The following is a 15810-nucleotide window of genomic DNA, read 5'->3' on the forward strand; positions in this document are numbered from 1 at the left end:
CTTTTTATTACAACTAATTTTTTGTGGTTCCTTGAAATGCTTTGAAAGAATTTTAATTTACTTTTCTTTTAACTACTTTTTTGATATAACACTACTTAATAAATCAAAAACAGCTTCCAAGAAAGGTTAAACTTAACATTTTCTGCATTTTGACATTGAATTCCTAAAACATAAAACTGAACTAAATCTAGAAGAAATCCAAAATAATTTCTTTCAATTTTGTTTTAAAGCAAAAGTTGAGCAGCCGTCGTTTCTTTTCAAGCGAATAATTCCTTAAATGTTTCTTGTCTGAAATCTCCCCCTTTGTCAACAAATATATGAGAACTTGAATACAAGTTTAAATTTTTCATTTATGAAAGTTTTCCAAAAAATGTATTTTCTATTTACGTTAGGGTAAAAAGTTATTGTTTCAGTATCTAAACATGAAAATAAATCGAAACTCCAATTCAAATTTACAAGAAAAGTCAATTTTCCGTATTCAGAACTCTTCAGTATTTTCCTAGTCATCATCGATATTTGAAAATATCACTATGATGAAAATATTGCTTTTATAAAGTATTGGCTGTTGCGAAAATGATTTAGAGAAATTCTTCTATTGCATAGCACAAATTTGTCATAAGAAATATTTATTCTTTTCCTGTTCATATTTTATACATTTCTAGCATAAATTCCATTAGTATTCACATAGTTCTTTTACCTAAAAGAAATAGGTTGTTTAGTACTTAAAGTTCTTTTTAATCTTCTGGTTAATATTTTCCACTTCAGGCGAAATTTCTCCTTTTTAGGATGAAATTAATTTATAATCACAATTTTTAATTTATAATCGAATTTTTACTCAACATTAGTTTTGGAATTTTGCCCACTTACATGTTTTGACGACAATACACTATTAAAATATTTTCAGTTCTTAAATGCTAACTAATCGACTCATTTAATTCTACAGGGTGATCAAGAAATAACAGGAGATGTTCGGAGCCTTGTAGCGTGTTATGTACTAGACGAAATATAACAAAATTTGGCCACCATACACATTAAAGTATTCGGTTTCAATTTATCAAGGGAAAAAAATTAGTACCAATAAACGCCGATAGGGGAAATTCTGGCGCTGCAAGCGCAAATAGGTGGGGTAAAAATACTTAACTGCCAATGGAAACAGTAAATAGCAACACAACAAATACCAATGAAAAACGTTTATTATTGCAACGTACAAATTTGGCTCAAGGTGATCACCAACTTGATGTTCCAATAATTGCATGCGGTACACGAGGTTTTTGACGGTGGATCGCAACATATCAGCATTTATTCGTCTGGCATGTAACGTTATTTGATCTTTTAAAGTAGGAATGTCAGGAAAATGTCCTTGATACACAACGCCTTTCAAGTGAACCAGAACGCCCCACAACCAGAAATTGCCAAAATTCAGATCAGTGTTATCAGTTAACGGGTGTTATCTTACACGGATAAAATTTCAGGATCTTACGCAATATCTTCTGCATTGTCGAGAACGGGGTATCTTTTTGTCGTGGTAAGGAACGTGCACTGCTGGTATCCTGCTTATTAGCTATCGCCTGATCCATAACGGCTGTTGCAACTTCTTCAACTTGTCCCTGCTTGATACCTTTAGGTCCTCGGCCTTGCATTCTCGCACACCAAAAATTCCTGTTGTTTCAAATCTTTCAACTATTCTTCATAAGTCACTTATGATCATCGGTCCTCTACGTAACTGTATTAACCGCTGGTATTCACGAAGAGAAGCACTGGCATTTTCATCTCGCTGATAAAACAGCATGGCTAATAAGGCGCGTCCACGTAGTGGCAACGCAGAAGGACTTAAACTACTGTAACCCTTCCTTTTATCTGCTATGTCATGTAACAAAGTACCCGCATGAGCAAATTATATAATAAAGTTTTCGATCACAGCGCCAAAATTTCCCATGTCGGCGTTTTTTGGTACTAATTTATTTTTGTCCTTGATAAGTCGAAACCGCATACTTTAAAGTGTATGGTGACCAAATTTTGTTATATTTCGTCCAGTACATAACACGCTACAGATCACCGAACACCTCCTGTTATTTCTTGATCACCCTGTATATTTATCCTATACAAGAATGCAACCAGTTAGTGAACATAAGAAAAAAAGATGAATTAAAAATGACAGAATAAATTCTAAATTAAAAATTAAAAACATGACAAATATTAAAACGAAAGAAATTCTAATCTTTAAATAAATGTTTTTAAGACTGTTTGAATTCAGATCGTTCTTTTTATTTTATAACTTCGAGAATTTATTATAAATAATCACGATATTCCCACTTCAAAGAAATATCTTATTTCTTTATATAGCTTGAAACTGAATTAATGATTTAACAAACAAAACACATTTTCTATTCTCTTATGTGAAGCAAGTTAAATAAAGCATCTTCTAAAGGTAGATGAACTTCCAATTTAACCGAAACTCCTTCGGAATTGTCTTAATCTAAGAGCCAAACTGAAAGTGGTTCTTAAACATTTCGTTAATACCTCAAGTATATTGTTTCTGAGATATCGGAGCCCAACCCGTATGTTGAACATAACAGCGACATCCCTGCTGGGGATGAATTGGAATTGTTCCTGTTTGGAAAGAAAGCGAAAGACGAAGTTTTCAGCTAATTTCCGCTAGAATCAAGAAGCAATAAAATCTAGTTTGAAGAGGATGTTAAAGATACTTAAGGTTTTTACCAGCAAAAGCTTTAAGAGATTGGGTTTTATTTTCGTTTGAAATTTTTTAAGAAATGTAATTTAATACCAGAATTAATCATTCTAGATTGCTTTTCTTAATTTCAATCAATAAAAAGGAATCCCTCACCTTTACATTTAATTGCACTTTAATCACCTAAATATTAATTAAACACATTTTTACTCACTTGATTTGTTTCATGACGGTAAAGATTAAATTTTGTAAGCCACTTAGAGTTTTTTTTATCAATGCTCTAGAGTTACTTGCGTTATCTTACTTTTATTTCTTATAAGTCCTATATATTTGTGTTTTCACGATGACGGTACTCTATTGTTATATCCTTGGAATATAATTAGACGGTTCTTCAACAAAAAAAAATATTTTATAAATAATTGGAATTTTTTATGTTTTTTTTGGGGAGGGGTGCTAAATACTGAAAATAACTAAAAATTTCCATGTATAGTTTAATCACAAAATACACATCTAATATGAACACATTCCGTAGCAGGAATTTAAGAGCAGCGTGAGGTTATTATTTGAATTTTTTTAAACGTATTTATATATTTTAGATAATAATTTGCTTTAAATAAATTTTATAAGAGGAAGCATAAACTATCATTCATTTTGGATTACCTCCAAAAAATGGTAAACTTTCTGTTAAACATAATTGAGTTAAAACCGTATCACTAGCTTGCTGATGCATGTTTATCTACCCAACTTTGTTCATCATTTCATTTCTAATTTCTACCATTTCCCTACTCGCTCAGCATTATGTTTCTTAGTTTGACCCTATATATAATTCCGAGCTTTGAGAAGAAGTGTTTTGCTTTTTACTTTAAGTTTGCGTTGAAGTTGTGAGAGAATGGATTCGGAAGAAGAGTTAATTCAACTGATTTTTTTCTGCTGAATTTGTATTAATTATAAAGTAAAAAAACAACAAAGAAGGATTTTATATTTTATGGAAAAAGTTTATTTTCCTTATTTTGGCTTAAAATTTGGAGAGATCTAGACAATGAAACCGGGAATCAAAAATTTAAAAAAAAAGGCTTGGTTAACCCATATAGGATTTTACTTCTATCGCTTCGTAAAAAATTAAAAATCATAAAGCAATTTCTCTAAACATTACCATAAGAAAGAGCCAACTATTTTATGAAAAGTTCTCAAGTTTATCTAAAAAATCGCAAATGAGGAATATTTAACATCAAGAAAAAGCTGTAGAATGAAAGTTTTGAGCTCAATATCAAGAAAATCAAGATATATTTTGAATTAATTATAAGTAGCTTCCTTAAAAATCTGTAAGGTCTAAATTACAGATCTATTTCCTAACATGCCCGATAATTTCTAGGAGTATATCGATGGAGTTCTGGAACACACTGCACATGTTAAATTACATTTTATTCTTAGAATTGTTTTATTTAATATAACTTGAAAAATATTTGTCAAAAAAATTAAATTATCGAAACCTGATTCATTGCACAATTATTTCCTGTCTTCATCATGCATTAAAAAAAAAACACTTTTTCTACTCCATTTCTTTTTATTGTTTGATCTTTCATGAAACCTATTAGATACCGTAGAATCCTATTTTGGAACAAGATCCCCAAATAAATATCAATCATATAAATAGATATTCTCGACATTTTTTCCGCTTGCTATGAATTCCACCCGAAGATTGAGTGGTAAAAAAGAAAAGCATGTCTATCATAATATAATTTTCTACCGAAATCAAGAATTCACTTCAATAATCATTATATCTCATAATTTATAATATTCGTTGTACCCAGATTTCATTTCAAATTCAACAATTCATGCAAAGGTTCTAATCAAATAAATCTAGAAGACTTTTAAAATGTATTATGTTCATGACACGGCTCAATTTATACGTAATGAGGATAAACGAGATCCATGTTCTCAACGGATACGGAGAATCGAAATACATTGAGCATTATAAATGCTCCGTATGCTTTTCAGAAGTTTCAAAACTGCCTCCAATTTACGATCGAGATTTGCTAGATTCCCTGAGGCATTCATTTGAGAACCATTCAAACAAGTGGAAATAGATTATGAGTCATATAAAGACTAGATTAGATGCTGTTTGACAAAGGGTGTAGATAATAGATGTTGCCTATTCAATATCTCGAAGCAGAAGAGTGTTTGTTACCCTGAGGTAAAAGCTTAGCGTACAGCCGTGTCATTTTAAAAGGCTCATTTCAATTCCTTTACAAAGCAAATAATTTGATATAACAACTCGCTTTATAATGTATCAATCACAGTGCGTGTCATTTTGCCTGCGTTTATATGTTTGTAAGAAAAATCAAAAAATATATTCTCTAATATTTAATACTTTTTGAATTCTTATATTCAGACAAATAAGAATTATTTCCTTTAACACTATTGAATAATTACTTCTCTAAAACTTTATGATAAAAGACAATTTTAGTTTCGGCATTTGGTACTTAATAATAGAATAAAAACTAAAACAATTATCAAGCAAAATAAAATCTTATTTAGTGAATTCAAGCTATAAAAAAATAAAGATAATATACCAACTGGAAGCATTAAAATTTTTGAAACTGCATAAATATGAAGCAAAATTTGGTCAAGCATTTAAAAAAATTGCACCAGTTTTAAAAGATAGTTTATGCACACGCATATAAGAATGCTTGTTTTTACTCTAGGGATTAAAAATAAAAAATGTCTATAGAAAGCAACTTAACATTCGTAAAAGTGCGCGAATGATGTATGCAATCAAATAATGAAATAAGTTTAATATTTCGACAAAAAATGAACATAAAATTTTAAAATTTTACTTTGAAAAATTATTAAAAAATAAAGAAAAATAGACAGTTGATTAATGTCACTATATAGCTGAATGTTTGAATTTGAAGATGGTGAAACAATATTTTTAATACGGCGATTTATTTAGAAGTTATGGCAAAATTTAATAAACTTTTAACCCCTATTTCATCTTTTTTGCAGAGTCGTAGAAACTGATTTAACAGCGCAATTAATTTTTCTAGGTGTTAAGAAATGTGTGTGTCAAATTTCCTTCTAATCTGTCAAAGGGTTGGAATTGTATTAAGTTAAAGCAAACAAATGAATTTTCAGTATATATATATATATATATATATATATATATATATATATATATATATATATATATATATAATATGAGTGAGAGAGATTAAGTTATATTATTTTGAAAATATTAATCTATAAATTTCGCTGTTAAAATTTTAGTGTAACAATATTCAGTTGTTTCTTTTTAATTTCTTAGACAGGATGCCTATAAAAAAGTAAGGAAGATTATATCTATTAACATTGCTTCCTTTCTAACCGGCTGATATTCGGAATTCCTAAAAAAATTGTATGATAATTCACAGTTTTTCTCTATTGTATTTAACTCATCCATCAAAAAATTAAATTTGCCAAAAAAATTGGCACATCTCTGTTTATACTCCATAAATCTAATTTCAATTAATATATAAATTAAGATCTTTGTTGTTAATTATTCAGCGAATATACAAGAGGTCTGTTCTAATCGTGACCCAATAACAAATTTCTAAACCATTAAAGAAAGACATAATTTTCGAAACAGAAAAATGTTTTAAATGACGTAAAGAATTATATTTTATGTTGTTTGGGTCAATATAAAATGAGTCAATGCTGAAAAAATATAAAGATCTAAACTTTTATGTAGACCAGACGTCATATCAGCCATAACTGGGTAAAAAAAAAATTCTGATACCCTAATATTTTACTTCAAAAATGCTGCACTGGAAAATGAAATGAATTAAAGGCTGTTTAAAATAATTGGAAGTCATATATAAATTTATTCTAAAAATAGTTATTAGCTTTTGTAAGAGTAAAATGTTTGGAAGAAATTGGGACTATAATTACATTTTTTATTGCCTTAAACATTTAAGAGATTTTGATACGCATTTTTAGCTTATACGCAAAATAATAATAATCGGAAAATAATACAGTCAATATAGTAAACAACGTCATGAAAAGAATTATATTATTTTTAATAAAATAAAATATTATTTAAAAAATTATTATAATAAACATTTTTATGAAATAAATCCCATTTCGATACTACTTACTCTAAAAAGCTTCATTTCTTTAAAATTCAGAAAAGCTCCTGCAAAAACAGTTCTTTTTGTTCATTATGCAAGATTGTTGGTGAAGCAGGTACATATGCCATGATAGCAAGGCTTATAAATTTTGTTCTTCTCGTGAATTCTTTTACTAGATTGTTTCTTATGTAAACCCAAAGGGAAGTATTCTAATCTTCTTAAACTTGGCGATCACGTGGGCCACTCACTAAATCTTCTGCATCCAATGATGCTATTTTCCAACTGGGTCAGGAAAGCACGTGGTTGAAGGGATTTGTGAGCTGGATCCCCATCATGCTGAAACAACTTTTTTGAAAAATCCCATCGCGAAACAGGCTTCTCTGTTTATGTTCTTACTCTATAATGATCCAGATAATATAACTATATATTTAGCAAATAATAAAACATAATCGAAGAATTGACCAATTAAAGATCCCTTTCTAATATTCAGAGAAAAAAGAACTTGGTGAGTATTTGTCGTTATCTTATCAGGATTTTCTACCCATCTAAAGTGATTATTATTTCTTATAAAATTTTAACTCCAGAAGATTTTCTCAATAATAATATTTTCAATTGATTTTCTTATTACTGAATGTTCTTGCATCTTATTTTCAATATTAGAAATCGAATATATTCAATATATAAACTAACTCAATTTTCATTTCTGAAACACGACAAATACTGATGATACTCTAGGATTTTCTAATGGAGATCTACTTATTAATAATCTTATTTTGACATCATTTAAGCATATTTAACTGCAAACAACTTTCGACTTTATTTTAGATATATTCAATTTTTATGTGTTTAATAAATAAAGCAAATAGATTTTGATAATTTTTAATGCAAACTTTCGTGTAACCATCCCATTGCATGCAAAATGAAATTCAAAATTTATTTAAATGAAACATTTATTTCCAATTTTTTGAAACTCCATCAATTTATTCTAATAAAATACCAGCAAATTGTTTTCATTTGTTTAAAATTGAATGGTAAGTATACTTACCAGTGAACATTCTAACATATTTTTACCCCTAATAACATATTTTTACCCCCACCCCTCAGTATGAAGTACGTTCACACCATACAGCTTGACTTGAATGATCACTGATAAGTGATCATCACTGATAAGTGACTGATATTTCCCATAATTATTGAATTACTGAACTAGCAAATTCTTATTTTGCTCTATCAGTTCGTTATAATAAAAGTATCAAAAAATTTTTGATGACTCGAAGTTATTTCTAATAAAGATATAAATAAAATTAGGCGTATCATGTCTTCTAAAATAATTAAATATTAAAAGTTCTTCTAAAGTTGTAATAATATTTCCTTATGTCAAAAATCGAAAAAAAAAAACTTATAGTACGCTTATTTCAATTTTTATTCCTTCAAGAGTTCTCTTGAGACAGCAGAAAGCAGCTGTTAAATAAAGTCATCTAAAGCAGTGATTTTCGAAGTTTAACAGCTCAGTCAAGATTAATCGTAAATAAGTAAAAGATTTTTTATGTAAAACGTTAATGTGTCAAGAATATTTTTCGAAATATAATTAATAGGAGAGAAAGAAAATATAACTATTTAGATATTTAAAAAAATTTCAAATTTATATTTATTGACTCAAACGACATAAAAATGCAACTCTTTGCATCATTCAAAGCATTTTTAGCTAGAAATATGATCTAGGTTTAAAAAATATTAACGGTTTAAAAATTAGCTATTGAACAGATTAGAGTGAAGACTTCAAGTAGTAAATTTCTTTTTCAAAAAAAAAAAAACCTTCAAAAACTTCTAGAAGTAGAATCTGCAACTTCAACATTCAAAGAGTTTTTGCTTTTAGATACAAACGAACCTGATGTGAAGGAAATTGAAAAAAGTAATATAACAAAGAAATATCGCTTTGACATAAAATATCTTTCGACGCCACAATTCATCTCTTCATGCTCAAATAATGAATGCCTTAGTTTCACATTTCTCTTATATATTTTCTGAATGATTTCAATATTCAACCCACTTAAATGAAACGACAGTATCTTAAACGAAAATACATTTGTTTCGAACCCCACAGGAGGTATAAATCAGACAATTCACTCACCAGCTGAATTTGACGTTCTTACACTTTTATTATCTAAGAATTCTTTCCTGCGGATATATTTTAACAAGTTTTCGTTTAACGTAACAGAAATATTCAAAATATTCATGTTCTGAGGTGACTGTTTTCAGCCATCAATTGAGATTCTCAGAAAGCCGAATTTTCTACAACGTTTTATTAAATTTGAAATAAAAGTATTACGCTAAATATTCACAGGTATCAGTTTTCTAATTATTTGAAACACGTCTTATTGCCTGGTATTTCATTAATCGAAAACCTTTTTGAGTTTTTACTTTGAAGCAAAGCTTTAAATTGATGCCTCTTAGAATTCTTCTAGAAATAATGTTCAAAATTTGAAATTAGTTGATAGCAATTTCGCATATCTCCGAAACTTTTTGCTTCTGTGTTTAATTAAAATATAAATATTTCATTATCGACAGCTACCAACTAAAGCGTTTAAACTCCTAAGTGCAGATTTTTTCCCGTTTCAAATCACTGCCATAGATTTTCTGCGTTAAATGGAAAAAGTAATTACCTTTCTGTCTGCTTCCGAGTGTATAGTTGCATTTATTTCCAAGATGATTATTTTACTTTCGACATTTTCTCCTCTAAAGTTATTATAGAAAATGGTAATGCTTCATATCAGTTTATCATTTAAAATCCGCTGTGCAATATTTTGTTTTTAAGAATTTCATACTTTGCATTCATCTCATGGAATCAATTAATTATTTTGCATTGTTCTGGATACGATATTTCAAATTCTATTTATTTTCAGACAATTTTCAAATTTCATATTCCGAGACATTGAAAGAATTATAATTAAAATACATAAAATTGAAAAGACCGATAAGTATCAGCGAAATGAATATCTTTATAAAAACAATTAAATGGATTACTGGAGAAATTCCTATTCTTCATACTGGAGAAAATAAAGTAATTTATTTTCTATATCAAATTTATTTCTTATTTCAAATTTTGCATCAAATTCATTTTCTAGTATATTGTCTGCCTGAATGTATATCCATGTCTTGTGAAATCGATAACTCATACATGGAACAAGCAAATCTTAATTACATGAATCATAAATAAAGCAAATTAAATACATGCATGAATTTTAATATGTAAAACTTACTCCAAAATTGTTGACAATGTCAGATTTTTCGATCAAATTTGTTAGAAAGAATAGATACTATTCGTAATATATTCTCTTTATAATACAATGAAATTATACATAAAACACAATATTTTGGCGAAGTATATGAAAAGTCGAAAGGAGAATACTCCGGGTGGATTTCCCATACAAGCATTTTTATTGATTTTGGTCATATTTGATATATAGATGTAGTTTATAACATAATTTAAAAACCTACTCGGAGAGCTATTAAATATAAAATTTCTCAATAACATTTGTATTTAATTTCAAGTTAAAGTGATCAATTGATTTATTTAATTTTATGTAATTCGCAGTATCCATAAATAAAATACTAATTCGCCATATATTCGGTGTGATCTTTGTATTCCTTAGTAAAAATTCCGTAGATACAAAAGGCGATATAAAAACATTTCCATGCCGAATTCTTTAACTGATGATATTTAATATATTGTCTATGATTTGATGATCCTTCCAAGACCATTAGATACATAATCTGCTATGATTGCAAGGATGAACTACAACTTACTACATTGAATACTCAATGGCTTCAGTCGACATTTCAGTAACGTCCAGTGTTAGGAATCAAATGCCAAATCTTACTACCATACAATCATTCAGATGCTTCTGGTAATGATATAAGTAACTACCTGGCCGTAACCAGTTTGTCGTAAATTCATAATCTATTTCGACAAGAGAATAATAGCATATAAGTCGCAAGCAGTGTCAAGTTAGCATTGCAATCTATATTGTAATTCCTTAAGGTGAGATAGAGAATTATTGTGAATATGATTAGAATCTATGAGAATTGTAAAATATTTATTTAAATGATTAGGTCCTACTTCTCTCTTTATATTACTGGTATCTCTTTGAAGAAATGCAAGCCACAGAAAGTGGATCCACTTCCTTTATCATCATTCCTTAGCAAATATTTAAAAGCTATTTGTAAAAAGTTTTCACTTAATTAAAAGATGCGATTACCAAATTTCTCAATCTAATACTTTAAATTAGCACTTTTTTTCCTTTTTAATTTCATTGTCACAGTGAGACCAAGAAAACAGAAATTTATAAATATGATAGCTCATTACTTTTTTCATCTGTCTCTGGTTTGTTATTTTTAATAACATTTAAAATTATTATCAAATAATCTTTTAAAATGTTAATAGGACCATAAAACAACGGTAATACAATTTGATTGCACTATTAATATATTATAAGGTAACTAGTAATACCGTATCCTTCTTCAGTATTATTAAAGCAATAAGACATACAGTCTCATTCTCTTTAAACCAATATTTGTTACTATTTATTTAGTGTCAAAGCAATACTTAACGGATATTATAAATACTTACAAACTCCCGTTAATGCTATTTGAATACTGAAAAAGTTATCAGCATTTAGAAATGCATGATTAATAAAATAAAGGGAATAGATTCAACAACTTGCTAGTTTATTCAACATTCGTGTTCTTAACACTGATTTTTCCAAGTGAACATATTTCAAAAATAAAAATGAACTATAATTTCAGTAGGTGATCTCTAATGAGAAGTTTATTACTTCTAATAATATTGTATAATCCCATTGGAGATTATAAACTAAGACTTCATTAAAAAAATGTTTAGTATTGAAGAAAAGGCTATCTCAGAATTTCAAAGTATTTTGGAAAAAGTAAACGAAGGAAAATATTAAAAATTTCATTTATTAATGTTAAATATTATTTCTGATATATTTTTATGAATATAAAAATTTTTTACTTTTATGCGTGATGCTGAAGATTGCAGCAGAAAATTTTTGAAAATTCTACCAAAACTCTGGAAGAAAGCCATATAAACCTTTTGTGGAATAAATTTTTACAACCAAAGACAGATTTTGCAAAATATTCTCTGGATATATTTCATTTACACTTTTTCTATAAATTATAGCACCTTAAATAGTTTCAAATTCCTGTTTTGCGAATGCAGTTTTTCACATATAACAATATTTTGGCAGTTTGCATAATTTACAAAATATCATTATCTTGGAAAAAATTCAGGTTTTATTAAAGAAATTTTTTTTAATATAATTGTAGAAATGCACTGGAAAAAATATTTTTATTATTTTTTAAAAGAAAATAATTTAATAAAGGGAAATTCGTTTTTTTTTTCGAAGTCTTTTCTGCTATCGCTTTGAATTCTTGCATTTGGTCGAGTACTTCTAAAAGAATTTTTCTTTCTTTGCGTTTTGTATTTGCTTCACACAATATTAAAATAGCCTGTAAGATTGTAAATTACTCGTCGTGCAAATTATTCTAACCATTGATCATTTCTCACAAAATTCAACAAGAGAAATATTTTCGAGCGCAAGAATATTCGCAACCCAATTTTTTTAATGCTTACTATTCCTTTTTTTTATGCAAATTAATTTCAGAATTCAATAAACATATTGTCATATTTTTACTATGAAAATGTGATAGTAGTTTTACATTCCTCCGATTATTGTCTCTATGGATGCCGATTGAAGCTGAGTAATTTTTATTCAGTATAGTCCTGCATATTTTTCAATCAGGAAATTAAAAGAAAGAATATTATATATATGAAAAAAACTTTAAGTTTTATTTCGCTATGTATTTTTTTTTTAATATTTTTGTATTTATACATAAGGATGTTTAAAATATTTTTGTCCAGTAATCTGAAAATAGAGTTTCTTCTAAATAAATTTTAATAAATAGAATTAAACATTTAATAAAATTAGATATCAAATAAAATAAATCACAAAATAAAATTTTGATATGCACTTTTAAAAATAAGTTTTGCATTAAAATTCAGAATTACAACATAGATATTAGTTGGGAATTCACATGCTATTAGACCTACACAATAATGGGTGAATTCAAAGTTATTATAATTTTTTATGGCTAGAAGTCAAGTTTAATAATTAAAATCTTTGTATTTGAATTTTCTCTTTTTTTTTTTTTTTTTTTTTTGTTATAACAGAGATTTATTTAAGTAAAAATAATATTAAAAATAAAAATTGGAAACATTTATAAGATTAGTTTTTTAAAAAAACGATTTTTTTTCTAGCTTACACTTTTAATTTGAAATAATGCTTTGTTCTCATTAAATTCTTATCAACTGCCGTGAACTGTTGCATTCTGTTTAGTGAATTATTTTTATAAAAAATCTTCTGTTCTCTTTTTAAATTTTTACTCTTCTTCATTTAAGTTTTCTCCTGTTCTTTAATTAATCCTCTTCTTTTGTTTATATTCGCAACTACAACAAATTATTTTTCGTTGTCGAAATTTGAGTTCCGCAAAAATAAATAAGTACTAGCTTGATGTTCCTGTTCTTTCGCAATTACTTGCTATCAATTAATTTTTGATTAAATTTAATCTTTTGATACAAATAATTCAATTTTTATATTTAAATACAGAAAAAGAAATCTGAATAAGTGCAGTTATCTAATTATACTTTCAAGAAGTTAATATATTCTAGAAATTGGAACTCGACCAATTTGTTTCAAAGAATTAAAAAAAATGCAAAATTCTTCATCGGGGATTATTTAAAATGCTAAAGCGTAATAGAATAAAGTATATAAATGAACTTTAAAGAAAAAGAAATCTTATGTTTTAAGGGGCATTTCAACATTAATATATAAAATAGTGAGAAGTAAATATAAAGTGAACGGACGTACCTGATCAGACGGCACCGTCCTAAAATCTCTCATTCTTAAAATGAAAAAGAGCAACGAAAGTCGAATTAAACATAACAGAATATCCTATTTTCAATAAAAAGATAGACTGGATTTTAGTTTATTTTTTAAATAACTTGTGAAGAAATCGTCTTCTAACTCTTATTTAAAATGCGATCACCTTATAAGACTGACATGAGTAAAGAATGCTGATATAAAAATAGTAAATATAACGGCAATTGAAAAAAATGATGATTTTAAATATAAATTCTTCTTTCTTCCATTTATTCACTTAAATTCTATATTTTATCTAATATTCCCTACCTATCCCAGCCATTATCCTAGATTTATCATTTTTGTTTGAGAGCATCCTGGAACAAAAGTTCAGAAAATCATATTACTTTAGCAAATATAATAATTATCTATTCACTTACACAAGAGGTTTCCTTTGAGTGTTATAAAGATTTAATTCTTAAAATAATAACCCGTTTCTACTTGATTTACTAACTATATTTCGTTATTACTTCAAGAGATTACTTTTGTGTTGACTCTTTGATATTTCCTGAAAGTCTGAACCTTCCAACATTTTAGAAAAGTATTAATTAATAATCTAAATAATTTATAAATAACCTAAATAATTAATATCATAAAAGCTGATGAGACGTGATAAAAAAATCTAAATAGTATATTTAGCTGCTCAATTAAAAACAAGCAATTTATGAGGAATTAGCTTAACAAAAGACAAAAATATATCATTAAAAATGTATCTATGAACAAAGAAAATCCTGGAAAGATAATTTTAAAATTCGTAACATTTATCAATTATATAATGCACTGCTTGAATAACACTAAAAGATAAGGTTTCTTTTTTTAAGTGAAATCGGATTATATAAAAGTCTTTTAAAACTTCAATAACTCATTTATAGTCATTTTCGATATTTTTTTAATTTAATTTCATATTCTTTAAATAATTTGTTTTGCTATCATTTTATGGACGTTATAAAAAACTGCATTAAAATTCTTATAGCAAATCAACGACTATGTGAAATTAATTCAGTCTTCCTATATATTAAAAATGCGCCCATACATTTTAACTTAGTTTCTTTAAAGAAGAAGGAAAATATTAAATGTTTTCAGAGTACCAATTTCTTATCCGTTTAGAAAAGTTAATTAGAGAATACGTTTCTGATATAATTGTCTAAGTTTATAAGGATTTAAGGAACATCCGATATACGCTAAGATTTACATTGTTGCTTAAATTTTCCTTTTGTTTAAAAATAACAATAATCCTTTCCATCAGGAAGAATGAAATTGATAGTGCATTTTGAGATTCTTTTTTGGAAGTGAAGAGTATCATTTTATGTCTTAATTAAAGATTTGACACAAGACAGTTCATTTTTAATTAAACAAGTAATTGGATTATTTAAAACTTTCTTTCGCTTGTTTTGTGAAAAAAGTATTCGCTTTATATAACTGCAATGCATAGGATTAAGATTTAATTTAATGTAACTTTTGTGAATTGAGAGTTACTAAATAATTATTTGATACTGGTTTTATTCCGTTTAATTATAAAGCGTTGATTATTTTTGTTTGATATGTAATCTGAATTAATATCAATTTCTTTTACAGGAAGCTTCCGTCTTCTACTTTGAGAAAAAAGTAGCAGAGAAGCTCCACAAACCAAAGAGGAAAGAAACGATTACTGAGATTTTGAGATTCAGCGTCCGTCAGTTGGACCGTCTCAAACATCCGAAGTTACTCACTCTTTATCATCCCATTGAGGAATCCAAGTAAGAAACCATTAAGAACTTTTATGTTTAATTAAGAATACATTCAAAGGATATGCTTTTATTCTTGTTTAAAAATGCCGATGTACTACTTAACTAGTGAAAACCTGGCATAGTCTTTGAAAAATTAGTTTATCAATTATTTTACAGCTTTCAATTGTTTTAGTCTTCAAAACAATGAGATCTCGGAAATATTTTGAAGCTGTCATAAACATCTGTGTTTTTGAGAGTTTTCTCCTAATAAATGTAAATTTATTCTCATTTATGACGGGTACTTGCCACTG

At 27.5% G+C, this 15810-nt stretch overlaps 1 protein-coding gene across 4 annotated transcripts in view; it reads left to right on the top strand.

Moving 5' to 3' along the window:
• The window catches only part of LOC129960797 (SCY1-like protein 2), a 334172-nt gene that overhangs the window by 174056 nt on the left and 144306 nt on the right, over nt 1–15810 (top strand). For all 4 annotated transcript variants that reach the window (XM_056074446.1, XM_056074447.1, XM_056074448.1 and 1 more), the window contains one exon: nt 15369–15529. In XM_056074446.1, the coding sequence (XP_055930421.1) occupies nt 15369–15529 (161 nt within the window). The remainder of the gene's footprint in view (nt 1–15368; nt 15530–15810) is intronic.

Source organism: Argiope bruennichi, chromosome X2 (assembly GCF_947563725.1).
Source record: "Argiope bruennichi chromosome X2, qqArgBrue1.1, whole genome shotgun sequence".
NCBI classification, from domain to species: domain Eukaryota; kingdom Metazoa; phylum Arthropoda; class Arachnida; order Araneae; family Araneidae; genus Argiope; species Argiope bruennichi.